The sequence below is a fragment of the Nycticebus coucang genome, chromosome 2 (assembly GCF_027406575.1).
Source record: "Nycticebus coucang isolate mNycCou1 chromosome 2, mNycCou1.pri, whole genome shotgun sequence".
NCBI classification, from domain to species: domain Eukaryota; kingdom Metazoa; phylum Chordata; class Mammalia; order Primates; family Lorisidae; genus Nycticebus; species Nycticebus coucang.
In genome coordinates, this window is record NC_069781.1 from 8,634,455 (window position 1) to 8,652,586 (window position 18,132).

At 47.6% G+C, this 18,132-nt stretch overlaps 1 protein-coding gene across 2 annotated transcripts; it reads right to left on the reverse strand.

Annotated features, from left to right (window-relative positions):
- Window positions 1-432: 432 nt before the first annotated feature.
- Window positions 433-13,736, reverse strand: SET (SET nuclear proto-oncogene). Of its 2 annotated transcripts, none has more exons than XM_053560616.1 (8): window positions 13,502-13,736; window positions 6,673-6,730; window positions 5,669-5,811; window positions 5,095-5,198; window positions 4,888-5,001; window positions 3,681-3,851; window positions 3,417-3,563; window positions 433-2,163 (listed from the first exon to the last, which is right to left on the reverse strand). In XM_053560616.1, exons 1-8 carry the CDS (start codon window positions 13,611-13,613, stop codon window positions 2,140-2,142), a joined length of 873 nt encoding a protein of 290 aa, XP_053416591.1. In that variant the 5' UTR covers window positions 13,614-13,736; the 3' UTR covers window positions 433-2,139. The 2 variants fall into 2 exon arrangements, with proteins under 2 accessions (XP_053416591.1, XP_053416601.1); XM_053560626.1 differs by lacking the exon at window positions 13,502-13,736 and adding an exon at window positions 8,310-8,747.
- Window positions 13,737-18,132: the final 4,396 nt, after the last annotated feature.

Genomic DNA, 18,132 nt, shown 5'->3' on the forward strand with positions numbered 1-18,132 from the left:
CTGGTGTCCTACTCCTTGAGCCACAGGCGCCACCCTGTATTTGCTTTTAAATCTACAACCTAACAGCCCTAAAATCTAACCAGTATGTAAAACCACCAGATGTGGTAACAAAGTCACAGGTTTAAGTATTACTCCACTTATTTTAATACTCCGTTTTCCCTGAAAAGTATTACCTACACCCCTCCGGTGGCTGGGTAACTATGATAAAACTTACCAGTACTGTCCTCAAGATACAGGGCTTAAAACAAAATTTACAACTTAACTAAGAAATTAACAATACCCAGTAAGTGGTAAGATTACAGGCCTGAGCCACCAGACCCCGCTTGTTTTCCCCCTCCCCCAGACACCAAGAATGTGAACAAGACAAAAACTAGCTTATCATCTAAATTCAGCAAGTAACATTTCTCTACAAAACAAGGAGAATGACCCCAGTCCAAAAAAAATCTTTATGTTCCTTTATTGGAGCAAGATTCCTGATTGGTATACAGTGATGTATTTACTAAACAGAGACCTGTGCAGAAATTACATACTATCCATCTAGACAGGTTTTTGTTACACTTTGCCTATTGATGGAATAGTTCCATTTATAAAGTTTTATACATCAAAAAGCTTTGAATTTGACCAGGCTGTCCATTAATTCACCTCTGAAAAAGTGGCATTTAATTTCAGCTACTATATTTTACAGCGTTAAAAAGCTTATGCATTAGGGAGCTTCTCTGCACAATGGCACTGAGCAGACAGAGTCCATCATACCACCTAGATTCACAGTCATGAGAGCTTTGTGCTAGAGAGCTGGGACTTAAAGTGACTCCTAACCACCAACAAGGCCTTATTACTCTGTCTTCTTGACTGCACTTTATAGGGCCAAGGGAGACATGCCAGTAACTGCCCCAAAGCATAACTTGGCATTAGGGCACCAGGTCTGATGGTGGTGGCAGGCACTATTTTATATCCAGCTAAAAGGCCCATTTTAAAACTGCCAATTGTGGAGATAAAAATCAAGGGCACAACATATTCAGAACTGAGTTTTGAGCAATCTGATATCCCAAATAATGAATTTCAGAAACCAATGACAAATTGTACCCACGTTTCCTAGCCATGAAGACATTTAACACATTGATTCAAATCCCTTTACTCAATCCACATAGCCCTGAGGTCATCCTGCAAAGTGCGTATCAAAAAATATGAAGTTGGGGGTGACAAAGTTTGACGATGATGCTATACAGGTCAAACTTGGAAGAGCACAGAAAGTACATCTATTCTGAGAGAAAAGCATCAAATCCTTTGTGTACACATTTAGTTTTATTGTAACAAAGCAACTTGTACACTTTTAACGTTTAAAACTGAGCATCATCTTTCCTTTCCAGTGAAACAAAAAGAAAATTTAAAAATAAACAGGAACAAAATTACAATAGAGAATGTCAATTCCAAATAAGATCCTACAGGTTCTGCTGATTCTCCCATTTGAGTGGCAGGGCTCAAGTCATCATTAGGAGAGAATTTATTTTGAAAGTGTCATCTTAAACTGCAAGGATGTCCGTTAAACATCACAATTAAACATGCCAAAGGAGAAGCCATGTTGTCAAAATGCCCACTTAACCCACCCAAACATCTCAAACCCACCCTCTGCTGACCTTCTATACCCCATTTTTTTAAGTTTTTTTTTTCTTTTTTTAAACAAGAGAAAGTAGACAGATACATGTTGGTAAATGCTAACTGTCCATATTCACATAGAGACACAGTGTACTCTCTGAGCCCAATATACAGAGAAAGGAGGAAAAAAGCTAGAATTCTATGCACTACTACACAGGGGCCTAGCACCCTCCAGCTTCCAGCAGAGCGAAGGGAGCAGGTTTTTCTTTTTTCCCACAGAGCTCGGTGGTGTTGCTTCCATACAGTTTTTGTTGAGACAGGAAGGGATAAAAATGAATTTGGAACAGAAACGAGTAGAGATTCTTTTCCCATTGTATTCTGCTCAAGGTATTTCCCCCCAAAATAAGTTGAGAATCATGGTGTAGAGAAAAGAGACCTCAAGAACAGGGCGACTGAGCACAAGAGGAAAAAAAAAAAAAAAGACTGCAACTTGCTCCCAGGGACTGGAGAAAATTTTAAAAAAGGTTGGAATCCATCAGTGTTCTGTTAGTCATCTTCTCCTTCATCCTCCTGAAAGAAAAAGTAGGCAGTTAATCTCCATGGTTAATTCTAAAATCAGTCGCTAGCTTTCACATGGACCATGATGCACCTTACAGAACATGACAATATGCTCCAGAGACCCAATTCTCTAAACCTGTATATAATATGCATAGAAATGAGCAAAAGACCACTAATGTTTCAGATAAATGAGAAACTTCACCACTAAACAAACCATCACTGACTATCCTTTAGAACAGATCATCCAAACCAAAACCAAACTGGTCTATTTAAGAATTTTCTAAGTGTGGGTGGCGCCTGTGGCTCAGTCGGTAAGGCGCCGGCCCCATATACTGAGGGTGGCGGGTTCAAACCCGGCCCCGGCCAAACTGCAACCAAAAAATAGCCAGGCATTGTGGCGGGCGCCTGTAGTCCCAGCTACTGGGGAGGCTGAGGCAAGAGAATCACTTAAGCCCAGGAGTTGGAGGTTGCTGTGAGCTGTGTGAGGCCACGGCACTCTACCGAGGGCCATAAAGTGAGACTCTGTCTCTACAAAAAAAAAAAAAAGAAAAAAAGAATTTTCTAAGTGTGTCCAAAACATACAAAGATTTGTTATTTAGGACATAATTTCAGAATATGACCAGCAACATACACTATCCATTATCATTTTCAGTAAGTATTGGCTAAGGATAGACAAGGTGATCATCAACAACAGAAAAAAACAGACCAAGTTGAATCATTAATTAATACATGAGCTTATCAAACATTTCCTTGATTTTCTGGCAACAAAATAGTTTTCTTTTTCTTGGCCGGGGCTGGGTTTCAACCCACCACCTCCAGTATATGGAGCGGGCACCCTATTACTTGAGCCACAGGTCCTGCCCTCTCTCTTTTTTTTTTAAACAATTTCACTATGTCACCCTCAGTAGAGTGCTACGGTGTCACAGCTCACAGCAACCTCAAATTCTTAGGCTTAAGAGATTCTCTTGCCTCAGCCTCCCAAGTAGCTGGGACTACAGGCGCCCGCCACAACACCCGGCTATTTTTTTTGTTTGTTTAGCAGGCCCGGGCCAGGTTCAAACCTGCCAGCTCCAGTGTATGTGGCTGGAGACCTAACCACTTGAGCTACGGGCATTGAGCCAACAAAATCGTTTCTTTTATCTATTCCAGCAACTCCCACAAACTCCCAGTCAGCTGCATTATACTATATATGAATTGAGCCCCCAAAATGAGCTGGTGAATACTTCAAAGGTTATCTTTCAGGGTTTAGTCAAATTTTCTTTTACCTCTCCTTCCTCCCCTTCATCATCATCTTCGTCTTCTTCACCTTCATCCTCATCTCCTTCTTCATCAATATCTTCCAAACCTTCTTCTTCTTCATCATCATCATCATCTTCTTCTCCTTCTCCTTCTTCATCATCCATATCAGGAACCTTAAAAAACCAAGGGTTACCAAAAAAAAGAAAAAAAAAAAAACCAAGGGTTACCTTACCACTGCATTATTAAACAACACAATCATCACCTTGAGTAAATGAACATTCTCAACTCACCAAGTAGTACTGTAATGGATTTGGCCAAATATCATCTTTGATGACCTCTCCTAATTCATCTGCACCTGCATCAGAATGGTCAGTAAACCAGGTAAAGAAGCTCTCTGGTTCCTCATGCTGCCTCTTCCTGCTGGCTTTATTCTGTGTTTGACTGGAACGTTTCGTCAAATCCTTAAATGGAAAAGAACTTAGGATATAATCTCTCCACAAGGCTTAATCTCTAGGCAATTTAGAAAATAAGAGGTTTTTTTTAGGGGGGGGAGTGTGCAGTTTTTCCACTACCTCGGGTATATGGAGCCAGGCCCCTACTCCTTTGAGCCACAGGCGCCACCCAACGATAAGATTTTCAACACAAAACAACAACAAAGGACTTTCTGCAAAAGCCAAACGAAGCTTAGACATCAGTATATTACCTATGATATTATAAAGAGCAATTATAAAATTGTACAGCAGGTAAAGAAAAGTCCTAGAATTAAGACCACCAGATTGTTGTCCCTAGACGAGAAGACACCAACTAAATTTGGCTTTTTCATGAAATTCTTCTTGGGCGGCACCTGTGGCTCAGTGAGTAGGGTGCTGGTCCCATATATTAAGGGTGGTGGGTTCAAACCCAGCCCCAGCCAAACTGTAACAAAAAATAGCTGGGCATTGTGGCAGGCGCCTATAGTCCCAGCTACTGGGAGGCTGAGGCAAGAGAACTGCTTAAGCCCAAGAGCTGGAGGCTGCTGTGAGCTGTGATGCCACAGCAGTCTACGGAGGGCGACGGAGTGAAACTCTGCCTCAAAAAAAAAAAAAAGAAATTAGTTCTTCTTCAACAACCACTACAATAGTTATAAATAGTTAAAATATCTTACTACTTAAATGAAAATGTACAAGGATTTTGGGAGATGACAAGCCATTTAAACAGTTCAATCACCATTGTAGAAAACAAATTTAGTCTAATCTTAAATAATTTCTAATGAGAGATCTAAGCTATTTTATATGCAGCTTTAACACTGGAATTTTGGGTGGCGCCTGTGGCTCAAAGGAGTAGGGCGCCAGCTCCATACAGCAGAGGTGGCGGGTTGAAACTCAGTGCTGGCCAAAAACTGCAAAAAAACACACTGGAATTTTTAACACATTACATTACCAAAGCACCACATACAGGCTAAGTGGTTCACCTAAACTAAAACACACAAAGTATTTGTCTAACTTCCTTAGAGCATACCTTTCCAGATTTCCATTTGATTTCAGTGGACTTTGAAGATGGATCACCACTCTCATTCAGATGAAATTCTTTGGAGAGAACTTTATTTTCAAAGTAAGGGTTTTCATCAAAATACTGTAATAAATAGAGGATTAGAAATCAATGAGCAGTGCTTTTAACAAAAGTTGAATTGATTTCCATTGTGGAAAACAAGTTATGGATACTTACAAAATCTATTCTGTAACCTGATTTAATATCTTCAAATTCCGTCACTTCAACTCTGGTCAAATAATGCAGCGCCTCTTCATCCTCCTCCCCAAGCAGCGCGGACACTAGACCAGAAAATTATAGGTCAAATTTCGAACATTAACAACAAACAACTTCAGTGACCCCTTATAAAATTTCCCTAATTTTCCAGGCACAATGGCTTAAGACTATATTCCCAGTTACTCAGGAGGCTATTGGGAATTTAGCCTGGACAACATAGCAAGACCCCATCATATTAAAAATTCCAAGTCCAAACTCAGCACCTTTGACTTTATATAAATCCATTATTAACTAAAGGCAAACTGCTCAAGGTCAAAGTATCACTATCTTTCATCAAGTAATTAAACTCAGTCCCAAGTTTCCAAGTTAAGAGAATAACCTCTTCTAAACAGAAGGCATTAACTGCAATTTTTCTTCCTTAAGAGTTTCAACCCCTGCATGCACCCCAGCATGTTGGACTAAGTCCTCACCACAGTCCCTCCATTCTAACAAATAAGCACCACATATCTTTTAATAATGCTCCGTCCATGCATACCTTGTGGATGGTTGACAAATGTTGTTACCCAAAAATTTGGGATTTTAGCGATCAATTCTGACCTCTTCTGAAAAAATGGTTGGCGGAGTTTGTTATATTTCTGTTCTACTTTCAAAATCTCCTCACTGGCTTGTTCATTAAGTCTGAAGCAAATGAAAAGGCATGTTGACAATGACAGTATGTGATAAATAAAAGAATTGATAAGACTACAGAATTCACATTCACTTATTAGCTTTAGAACTGTGCAAAGTACCTAGTAATATAAGAACCTCATCACCTAGGTTTATAAATACAAAGGCAATTTTACCTGCCTTATTAATAAACACTCAATGAACTGCTCTTAAGAATACTAGAACTGGGGTGGCGCCTGTGGCTCAAGGAGTAGGGCGCCGGTCCCATATGCCGGAGGTGGCGGGTTCAAACCCAGCCCCAGCCAAAAACCAAAAAAAAAAAAAAGAATACTAGAACTGGGGGTGGCGCCTGTGGCTCCATGAGTAGGGCACCAGTCCCATATGCCGAGGGTGGTGGGTTCAAGCCCAGGCCTGGCCAAACTGCAAAAAAAAAAAAAAAAAAAATACTAGAACTGAGCATTCTGTTAACATTATGAGTTTACTTCATCTACTCTGCTTCCAGGCAAACTTTAATTCTTTTTCTCTCAGGCAGGATTTCTAAATGAAGCTGCTGATCAAGTAACAAAGTTATAATGCAAGTTAGAGCAACACTGATGCCATACTGCTAAACTATTAGAAGTCAGACACTGCAATTCAGACAATTTGTAATCTTTGAAAGCAGTCTTTGCAAGGTCAATGTACTTTCATCAAAAACTTTTGAGACTGTACAAATATTTCAGACAAAAATAACACTGACTCTATATAGTATTTCCAACCAAGTTATAACCAACTTCTCTTAGCAAATGGACACACATCTGACCAGTTTCAATGACTGCCATGCCATTAGATGCATGGCAGAAAACTTTGACACAGTAAATTAAGGAAAAACATTACCTGTCTATTTCATTTTGTACTTCATCGATATGTTCAATTGCTTCCTGCTGTTCTTTTTCTGCAAGAAAAAGGATCATAAAAATTCTAATTCAAAGACAAATTTAACCAGTTTCTCAGGTGTTAAGAAGACTGCCTAGGACACATACATTACATCTCAACAGAACTGTTAAAAAGAAACAGTACCTACTACACCAGGTATGGTCTCCTGATGTTCACGAAAGTAGTTGACAAATCACTTTTTAATTAAAAGACCAGTCACAAATCCATAGTATCTGCTAAAGGTTACTCAGAAGTATTTTCCTTTACTACTTTTTGAGTCCCATTACAAGAAAACAAGAAATCTTAACAAAGTTTCTATAGATGCAAAGTAAGGAATAACCTTATTTGGAATTCTTCATTATTCTTTACATTATATACTTGCAATACAATAGTATCACCTGCTAAGTAGAATACGGTAATTAACTCTTGGCAATGACACAAATTAGGCCACCATCATCCAGCGCAATGGTAAAACCACTTTTTACATAAAGTTGAAGATTCTGCTCAGTATCCGTTACAATGAAAACATTAGACACGCCTACAAAGACAGGGAAGGCACTCCTTCTGAACTATCTCATCACCCTAAACGTTCAACCTTTGCCTTCCTACAACCCCAGGATGTGAATCTGAATTTTCTCACACCTCCAACCCAACTCAGGAAGACTGACCTCAGATGGGGCCCCACTCGATTTTGGAGCACACCATTACTGGAAACTATGAGGTCAAAAACCTACGATGCACAGAAGGGAGAGAAAGAAAAGGGGGTATGCTCCGGAATAGGTGCCCTTTTGTCCTGTAGCGACGCAAGCCCCACAAAGCTAAGTGGGCGTGAAAGGGCCTGATCGCGCGGTTCATTTCCGGTAACCAACCCCGGACTGGCAGCCCCCCTGCAGATAGAGCCTTCCATGGACAGAATAGGTTTCCCTAGAGCCATTTTAAACATCCCCCCCCATCCGCTGGCCGCCGCGCCAAAGCTTCTCCGCGTGCTGGCGCGACGGGGTGGCCGCCCCACGTGCGGAGCGCGCCCGGGCCGATCAGAGCATCCTCCGGGCCGGCCCAGGCCCAGCGCGCGTCCGGCCGCGTGCTCCCCCGCGCCCCTACCCCGCCCCAGCTCCAGGCAGAAGCCCCGCCGGGGCCGGCCTCCGGGCGGGGGTGCGGGGCCGCCGCCGCGGGCCGGGCGGGAAGGGGAGCCGCGCAGGAGGCTGGGCGCGGGGCCGCGTCCGGCCGCACCATGTGGCGGCGGCGGCGGCTGATGGGAGCGAGGCATCATGGCGGAGCACAATAAAGAAAGGCTTCTCGGGAGGGAGGGAGGGGGAGGAGAGCGAGGGAGGGGGGAGAGGAAGGGGGGGTCTCCTCCGCCCGCGCCGAGCAGGCCGCAGCGCCCCCGTCTCGCTGCGCCGGCCGCTGCCGCGGCGCCACCCAGGCCCCCAGCTCCGCCGCGCACATAAAGAGGCGCCGAGACCGCGGGTTCCTGCGCCGCCGCGCCGCCCCCCGCCCGGCGCTCCCCGCGCGCCCCGGGCCCGGCCGGCAGCCTGCGGGCCGGGGCGGACGGCGAAGATGGCGGCGCGGGCCGGCCCCCGGCCTCGCCTGCTCCTCACCTGAGGTCTCGTCGGCCCCGTCGTGGTTGGAGTTGAGCTCCTTTTTACTGACTTTGGCCGCCGGCGCCGACATGGTGCTGCTCCGCGGTTGGGGGGGATCGGGGAGGGGGAGAGAAGGGAAGGCGAAGGGGGCGGGCAGGCGGCTTCCCCTCACGCCACACGCGCGGGCGCTCGCTAGGTCCGGCCGCCTCCTCCCGGCGCTCGCTCGGTCGCTCTCCCTCCCCCTCGCTGGCTCGCGCGCGCTGTCCTCCCGGCCTGACGACGAGGGAGGGGCTGGGGCGGCGTGCCGGGCCCCGGTCGGGGCTCCTGCTTACGGAGGGGAGGCGGCGGCGGGCGGCTCGGATCCCTCACTCGCGCTCCGCGCTCCAGCTCGCTGCTCGCTCTCCCCAGCCGCCTCCTCCTCCACCTCCTCCTCACCGCGAGGGGCGGGCAGCAGAGCGCAGGCGCGCCAGGCCCCGCGCGTACGCCCCGCCTCCGGTCGGAGAGGCTCGCGCCGCGCCGCCATTGGCCGGGGCGCCGGGACGAGGGGGCGGAGCCGCGGAGGAGACACTGGGCCTGGCGAAGAGGCGGGAGGAAGGAGCGCCGGGACGTACGGGCCGGCCCCCCGCGCCGCGTCCCCTCCCCCGCTTTCCCCTTCTCCAGCCCGACCCGGGACATTTGCGCGCGACGGGCGCGCGGCGGACCGAGGGGCGGAGCCTCGCACGGCTGCGCGCGGGCCCCAGGCCTGCGCGTCACGTGGTGGCGGAGTGGCTTCCCTTCTCCGTGGGGTGGTTCGGGGCGCCGAGGAGAAGGGGCGATCAAGGCCGCCAGAAGTACAGACCTGATAGTATCTGGGCTTCGCACGGGGGCGCCCATTTCTCCCCGGGGTCCTGGCGCCTCCCTCTTGGGGCGAGGAGGGGACACCTCTAGCCTAGATTCCAGAAGGGGAAGAAGCCGCCGGTTGGACTCAAACTCGGGCTTGTTTGCAAAGCCCGAAGCTGTCCATTTTGCTCGAAGGGGGCCCTTGCTGGCTTTTAAGTCCACACCCAGCCCAGCAGGCTGTGTACCCTTGGGCAGGTCACCTTTCCTCCCTGGATCCATTTCGGTTAACGAAATTATAAACGTGTCAGTTGTGATACTTAAGCAGGACCACACTTAAACTGGAAGTGCTCTGAAGACCGGAAGGTACCGCATTCTTCCGCGGGTCTTTTTGGTGAAACTCAGCGCCTAGTGCTTGCAGGAAACCGTACATACTAAGTGCAAACCTGCATGGGACAGGCCCTGTTTTGTTCCTTTCACTACGAGAGAGAAACCGGGACAAGGCTAAAGACTAAGGAGGGCTGAGGCATTTCTGTTTAATGCTTTCCTTGTAATGTGGATGCGCCACACTCTGCTGGCATGCTCGCTCGCTCGCTCCCTCCCTCCCTCACTCACTGCCTCCTTCCTTCCAGGGCCCCAACACAGGGATCGCAAAAAGCCTGAAATCTCTCTCTGGGTGTTTGTAACCAGAATCTGGAGTTGAGTTATTTGCATTCCAGAACTCAAATTTTACTATCAGCCCTTAAAGCTCAAGACAGTCCATGTTGGTGATTGACAAATGTTAAATAAATGGCAGTCTATGGGCAGAGACTATAAATAAAAATCTTGGAACTTTTCCTTCACTCCCAGAAATTATCTAATCCTGCCCCTCCAAACTATCCCAATTGGACAAGCTCTTTAAAAGAAAAATCAATAAAACCAAAGATAAACGTAAAATGTTTGACAACCAGTTCCCAGGGAAAAGAGAAACTAAGAAACAAAGAACCTTGATTTGTACCACTTGCAAATTTCAGTGATACTTTCACCATGGCCAATTCCAAGCTCCTACAGTAAGGTCAAGAAACAGTTGCAAAAAAATACCACAATTGGCTCCAGCAAGCAGGCTCTGCTCTGCATTATCACTGCACTGTGATGGGTATCTTTTAGTATCTTCATTTTACACAATAAACTAAACTTTGATGGAAATGGCAGAACCAAGATTCTGAACCAGGCAACAGGTTGACAAAGCCCTTACCCTAAAGCAGCTGTTTTTTTTTCAGTTTTTTAAAAAATATGACCAGCAGTAAGAAGTACTTGACATCATGACCCAGTATATACAAATCAATACCTACACTCACTATGGGTGATGTGACTGTAATTTTCTATTATTTTTTTTTTGGGGGGGGTGACAGAGTCTCACTTTGCCACCTTCAATAGAGTGCAGTGACATCATAGCTCACAACAACCTCAAACTCTTTGGGCTCAAGCGATTCTCTTGCCTTAGCCTCCCAAGTAGCTGGGAGTATATAGCCACCCACCACAACGCCCACCTATTTTTTTGGTTGCAGTTGTCATTGTTATTTAGCAGGCCCGAGCCAGTTCGAACCCTGCCAACTGAGCTACATACAGGTGCAGCCAGGACTGATGTTTTCATCCACAAAGCCTGCGCCATAGGGTGGTAACACAGACCCGCAGCGTCACCTGAGTGCCTGATCTACCTGTTTCCCACAAATCTGCAGGGGTCCCAGGGACTTGTAATGCCTCCAGCCAAGGCAAGGCTCCCAGGCTCCTTTCTAACCTTCCCCATTGCCCTTGCAGCAATCCCGTCCTTTCCCACAGTACTTTCCAAGAGGAATGCCAAGGAGCACACTAGGAGGAGGAAAAGGAAGAGAAAAAAAAGCCAAGGGTAAGAGGCTTGATGAACAAGGGAGTGGCCTGGGCACACTAAGAGGTCATTCATGGCTCAGCACCTATAGCTCAGTGAGTAGGGCGCCAGCAGGCTTAAGGGTTCTAGCCTGGCCTGGACCTGCTAAACAACAATGACAAATGCAACCAAAAATAGCTGGGCGTTGTGGTAGACACCTGTCTCAGCTACTTGGGAGACTGAAGCAAGAGAATCGCTTAAGCCCAAGAGTTTGAGGTTGCTGTGAGCTGTGATGCCCCAGCACTCTACCAAGGGCAACATGGTAACACTGTCTCAAAAAAAAAGGTCTTTCGTTCACTCCAAGGACTACGATCTTTCCAACACTAGCAGCTTGCAGTGTCTCCTTGGCCTCTCACCTTACCCTCAGAATTCTTCCCTCTCCTCCCCTTCCCAGCTTTCTTTGAAGAAAGAACCCCACAGCCAGAAAGATGCTGTCAGTCCCCATAGTGCTACAATGTCCCAAGGGCTGACAGGGAATTCTTCCACTAGGATGGCCTTGAGTGCCTACCCCCTCACACCTTGTTTGAGCCTCCTTTTCCAGATCTGTGAAATAGAAATATCTAAAGCACACTGTTGTCTAAGAGCAGGCAGGACAGAGACGTCCTTGGCACAGGGCCCAGCAGGTTGTCCATGCCTACTGACCAGCAGGAACTGTTATTGGGTTAGATGACCACCTCGGAGGGATTGTGAATGCACCTTCCTGTACCGCTAGCCCTGTTAATTCTGGCAGGAAGCTAAATGAAGGAGATCAGAAGTACTCACCCACATTTTGCTGCCCACAAGTGAGAAGGAATTTATTGCCCATAGCTAGAGTACCAATTATGTGCCACTCACTGCCTTAGTGCCTTACTTAGATTTAAGCTTATCAACAAGCCTGGAGACATGAGACCACATTTTACAGAAAAGTAAATAAGCACAGGTTACATCTGATGTTCCTTGTGCAAAATGGTAGGTTCAAACCCTAGAAGTCCCAACACTGGGGCCTCAGCTAGGCAGGAGGTCTTTGTATCCCATTTGGAAGGTAAGAGACTGAGACGCAGTAAAGTGAAACTGGTCCTCAGGAGCACTGAGATGAGAACTCCTTCCCCAAGTGTGGCTCTAGCTCCTTCCCCAAGTGTGGCTGGCCCTCAGCCAGTCAGTACTTCCTGCCTGCTCTCCTACCTTTTACTAATCTAAACTCACTAATCCAAACCCAAGGAGGCCCTGCCACATGCCCAGTCTTTCATTGAGACCTAATCACAACAACAGTCAACTTTGTGTCCAGCTCCAAGCTGTGTCTGTGAAAAACAGCCCCACCTCTAAGTTTACGGGTCTAATGGGGGGAAGAGCAAGCATGAAACTAATGATTACAATGTAATGACACCATGGCCAGGATGGAGTGACTCTGGGCTCTGCCAGGACAGAAGGCTCCTAATGCCCTGTGGCTGCAGCTCGTAGGAGAATTCTTGCAAGAAATGACATTTTGGCCTAATGCAGTGGCTCACCCTGTAATCCTGACATTCTGGGAGGCCAAGGTAGGTGAATGCTTGAGCTCAGAAGTTGGAGAGAAGCATGAGCAAGATTGAGACCCCATCTCTACTAAAACCAGAAAAACTAGCTGGGTGTCATGGTGGGTGCCTATCAACCCAGTTACTCAGGAGGTTGAGGCAACAGGATCACTTAAGCCCAAGAGTTCGAGGTTGCTGTGAACAATGGCAACATAGCACTCTGTGCAGAGCACAGCTCAAAAAAAACAAAAACAAATGAATTTTCAGCAGAGAGGTGGAGGGTATGCACAGGTAAGGAGAGGAGAGTGATCCTTGCTGGGGGTAAGTGGGTATTCAGGACCCAACGTGAGAATATAAGTCCCAGGAGGAGAGGAAAGGTTAGGAGCGTGAGAGGGAGACCTCCAGGTGGGGAGTGTCAGAGTGTGAACCTAGAGAGGTCGACCGAGACTAGATGGGCCAGCCCCAGAGTCTCTTAGTACCTGGAGGGTAAATGGAGAGGAAAGGGAGGGTTTAAGCCAGGCAAGGGGCCACATGATTGGCTTTGCTTAAGCTGGATGGGAGGAGGAGGAAGCTGGAAGCCAAGGGGAGGAGGTGGCAGTAATTCAGGCCGCAGTTGTGGGCCACTGGAGGTAGCAAGAAAGAGGTAGACAAATTGAGGTAGAACCACCAGAGGTCAGGGATGTGGCTGGACATGGACAGGGAAGGAAGGACCTCAGTCTGGCTGGTGGTGCCATCAGCCCAGCCCAGGATCCCCAAGAGGGAGTTCGGGAACTGGAGAGACGAGTTTAGGGTCAGCGTTAGGGTGGGGGCAGGGAGGAGCTCCCACGTGCTCTGGGTCTCCCAGTTTGACCCCTTCTTTCTTCACGTAAACCTAATCTACCCACCCAGATTTAAAATGCTCCAAGGGAATTCACATCTCAAGAGGGTTTGGGGAGTGTAAAAAATCAAGAGTCAATCCTTACAAATCTCTTAAATCTCCAATAAAATGTAGTGCAGAAACCTACCTTTCTTTTTCGGCAATCCCTGAGAGCCTGAGGTGTCCTCCGGTCTGGGAGCAGTAGGCAGTCTTGGTTTCTTCTTCTGAGGCGGGAGCGGAGACTGGCGTTTGGGGGCCATGCTGCCGGGAAACTCCGAGAACCTAACCACAGGTCTCCTACCTCCGCAGAAAGACTCTCTGAAAACTGAGACAGCCCCAGGTGCTGAGGGTTTAAATCTGCCCTGGAGCCGCCCTGCCCGGAGGGATATTTACATGACAGTGGGACACACGCCCCATGCCCCCTCCCCCAACCCCTTCCCTTCCCACCACCCTCCAATCAGGATAAACTTCTTTTAGTTGCTCTTTGCTCTGCTCTGCAGGGGCACTCTTGGCTTTGGAGAAGGGGGCAGGTTCTTCCTGGTGGAGAGCAGTTCTGTGTTTCCCAGATCTACTGGTCTTCATGTGAAACACCAGCAGCCCATCTCCAGTTAGGTCCCAAATCCCTCGGGTAAGCAGACTTGCCCCTCTGGAAAACTTGGCATATTCTTGCTTCTGCCTCACCTCACATTCCTCAGTCACTGGCATCTCCACCCCATGTCTGGCTAGCTCCTTCCCAACCCCCAGGTCTCTGATTGGAGAGGAAGGGATTGCCAATCGAGAATTACAAAGGGGAAAAAACAGACACCCTTGAGAACAGTTGGAGCATCCATTCATTCTTCACATATTTCAGAAAAGGGTAAAGGTTAAGAGGTAGGCATCTTGCTTTGAGGGTGTGGCAGGTCACAAACCCCAGTACCCTGCGGGGCCTGACAGGTAATAACAAATGACTGAGGCAAGCAACAAATTCCTAGTAGCTGAAGGAAGGTAGAGTGGTACAACTACTCTGGAAAAGTGTCAGGTCCACCAGAACCGAGCATGCACATACCGTCACCCAGCAGGCCTCCTCCCAGCTGTATCCCTAAGACAAATGCACATACAGGTGCACCAATATGTATACCAAAATGTTCACAGGAGTGTATCATAATACCCAAAATCTGGAAACAAAACAAATGCCTGTCAGCGGCACGACGAATGCATTGTAAGTTACTCACACAAGGGAATATTATAGGCTTGGTGCCTGTGGCTCAAGTGGCTAAGGCGCCAGCCACATACACCTGAGCTGGCGGGTTCAAATCCAGCCCAGGGCCTGCCAAACAACAATGATGGCTGCAACCAAAAAAAATAGCCAGGCATTGTGGCGGGCGCCTGTAGTTCCAGCTACTTTGGAGTCAGAGGCAGGAGAATCGCTTGAGCCCAAGGGTTGGAGGCTGCTGTGAGCTATGATGCCACTCCACTCTACCAAGGTGACAGCTTAAGGCTCTGTCTCAAAAATAAATAAATAAATACATACATAATTTAAAAGGGAATATTATAAAGCAATGAAAATAAATGAACTACAGCTACAGAGAACGATGTGAAGGAAGCCTGCAAACAACGTTGAGTGAAAGACGCAGCATACAAAAAAAGTATATGCTGGGTGGCGCCTGTGGCTCAGTGAGTAGGGTGCTGGCCCCATACACTAAGGGTGGTGGGTTCGAACCTAGCCCTGGCCAAACTGCAACAAAAATACATAAATAAAAATAAAAAGTATATGCCGTGTCAAGTACAAAAACAGGCAAAACTACCAGTGTGCATGCTATATACAGGGTTGTGAGTATCCTTGGCTTGAGGAACTACGACTACGTGTGGGAGAATTATTACTAAAAGAAGAGATGGTCTCAGCACCTGTGCACAGTGGTTATGGCACTGGCCACATACACTGAGAGTAGTGGGTTCGAACCTGCCTTGGGCCAGCTAAACAACAATGACAATTGCAACAACAACAAAAAAAATAACCGGGTATTGTGGCAGGCACTTGTAGTCCCAACTACTCAGGAGGCTGAAGCAAGAGAATCAGCTACACCCAAGAGCTAGAAGTTGCTGTGAGATGTGATGCCACAGCACTCTACCGAGGGCAACAAAGTGAGATTCTGTTTCACTAAAAAAAAAAAAAAAAAAAAGGCGGCGCCTGTGGCTCAGTGAGTAGTGTGCGAGCCCCATATACCCAGGGTGGCGAATTCAAAGCTGACCCCAGTCAATCTGCAACAAAAAAAATAGCCGAGCGTGCGCCGGCCCCATATATGGAGGGTGGCGGGTTCAAACGCAGCCCCGGCCAAACTGCAACAAAAAAATAGCTGGGTGTTGTGGCAGGTGCCTGTAGTCCCAGCTACTTGGGAGGCTGAGGCAGGAGAATCACCTAAGCCCAGGAGTTGGAGGTTGCTGTGAGCTGTGTGACGGAACGGCACTCTACGGAGGGCAATAAAGTGAAACTCTGTCTCTACAAAAAAAAAAAAAAGAAAAAAGAAAAATAGGGCGGTGCCTGTGGCTCAAAGGAGTAGGGTGCCGGCCCCATATGCTGGAGGTGGTGGGTTCAAGCCAAGCCCTGGCCAAAAACTGCAAAAAAAAAAAAAATAATAATAATAAAAAAAAAAGAAAGGGGCAGCACCTGTGGCTCAGTTGGTAAGGGCCGGCCCCATATACCGAGGGTGGCGGGTTCAAACCCGGCCCTGGCCAAACTGCAACCAAAAATAGCCGGGCGTTGTGGCGGGCGCCTGTAGTCCCAGCTACTCGGGAGGCTGAGGCAAGAGAATCGCTTAAGCCCAGGAGTTGGAGGTTGCTGTGAGCTGTGTGAGACCACGGCACTCTACCGAGAGCCATAAAGTAAAACTCTGTCTCTACAAAAAAAAAAAAAAAAAAGAAAGAAAAATAGCCGAGCACTGTGGCAGGCGCCTGTAGTCCCAGCCACTTGGGAGGCTGAGGCAAGAGAATCGCCTAAGCCTGGGAAATGGAGTGGAGGTTCTGTGAGCTGTGTGATGACAGCACTTTACCAAGGGCAATAAAGTGAGACTCTACAAGAAAAAAAAGAAAAAAAGCTGGGCAGCGCCTGTGGCTCAAAGGGGTAGGCGCCGGCTCCATATGCCGGAGGTGGCAGATTCAAACCCAGCCCCCACCAAAAACTGCAAAAAAAAAGCTATAAAAATAGAAAAATTAGTCAAGCATTGTGGTGGGTGCCTGTAGCCCCAGCTACTTGGGAGGCAAGACGATTGCCCAAACACCCAAGAGTATGAGGTTACTGTGAGGCAAGAGGATCCCTTAAGCCCCGAAGTTTGAGGTTGCTGTGATCTATGACAATGCCACAGTACTCTATCCCAGCAACAGAGTGAGACTCTGTCCCCCAAAAAATCATAGTGCACGGCAGTGCCTGTGGCTCAACGGAATAGGGCGCTGGCCCCATATGCCAGAGGTGGCAGGTTCAAACCCAGCCCCGGCTGAAAAAAAAAAAACTGCAAAAAATAAATAAATAAATAAATCATAGTAATAGTAATAAGCAATAAAATACAATAAAACATTTTTAAGCTGGACATAGTGGTTCATGCCTGTAATCCTACCATTTTGGGAAACTGAGGCTGGTAGATTGCCTGAGCTCATAGGTTCGAGAACAACCTAAGGAACCCCAAGACTCCCGTTCTACTAAAAAAAACACAAACTAGCCACACATGGTGGCAAGCACCTGTAGTCCCATCTTCTCGGGAGGCTGAAGAAAGAGAATTGCTTGAGCCTAAGAGTTTGAGGTTGCTGTGAGCTATGACACCAGCGCATTCTACACTACAGGGACAGAGTGAGACTCTATATCTAAATAAATAAATAAATAAATCACATTTAAAAATATACTTAAGGGGGCAGTGCCTGTAGCTCAGTGAGTAGGGCGCCAGCCCCATATACCAAGGGTGGAGGGTTTGAACCCAGCCCTGGCCAAACTGCAACAAAAAAATAGCTGAGTGGGCGGCGCCTGTGGTTCAGTGGGCAGGGCGCCAGACCCATATACCGAGGGTGGCGGGTTCAAACCCGGCTCCAGCCAAACTGCAACAAAAAAATACCCGGATGTTATGGCGGGCACCTGTAATCTCAGTTACTTGGGAGGCTGAGGGAAGGGAATCGCCTAAGCCCAGGAGTTGGAGGGTGCTGTAAGGTGTGTGATGCCACGGCACTCTACCATGGGCAATAAAGTGAAACTCTGTCTCTACCAAAAAAAAAAAAAATAGCTGGGCATTGTGGCGGGCACCTGTAGTCCCAGCTACTCAGGAGGCTTAGGCAAGAGAATCGCGTAAGCCCAAGAGCTGGAGGTTGCTGTGAGCTGTGACACTACTGCACTCTACCGAGGGCGACAAAATGAGACTCTGTCTCTAAAAAAAAAAAAAAAGAATAAAAATACACTTAAGCTTGGTACACGTAGCTCAGTGGTTAGGGTGCTAGCCACGTACACCAAGGCTGGCGGGTTCGATCCTGTCCCAGGCCTGATAAACAACAATGACAACTGCAACAGAAAAATACCTGGGCATTGTGGCAGGTGCCTGTAGTCCCAGCTACTTGGGAGGCTGAGGCAAGAGAGTCGCTGAAGCCCAAGAGTTTGAGGTCACTGTGACCTGTGATGCCACAGTACTCTACTGAGGGTGACATAATCAGACTCTGTCTCAGAAAAAAAAAAAAAATACACGTAAGGGGGGTGGTGCCTGTGGCTCAGGGAGTAGGGCACTGGCCCCATATACAGACGGTGGCGGGTTCAAACCCAGCCGCGCAGAA

Coding starts and splice junctions, on each gene's coding strand:
- SET (XM_053560616.1), bottom strand. CDS start 13,613: ATGGCCCCCAAACGCCAGTCTCCGCTCCCGCCTCAGAAGAAGAAACCA. Junction 5,812..6,672: donor GTACAAAATGAAATAGACAG/GTAATGTTTTTC, acceptor CATTTGCTTCAG/ACTTAATGAACAAGCCAGTG. Junction 3,852..4,887: donor TCAAATGGAAATCTGGAAAG/GTATGCTCTAAG, acceptor TTTCCATTTAAG/GATTTGACGAAACGTTCCAG.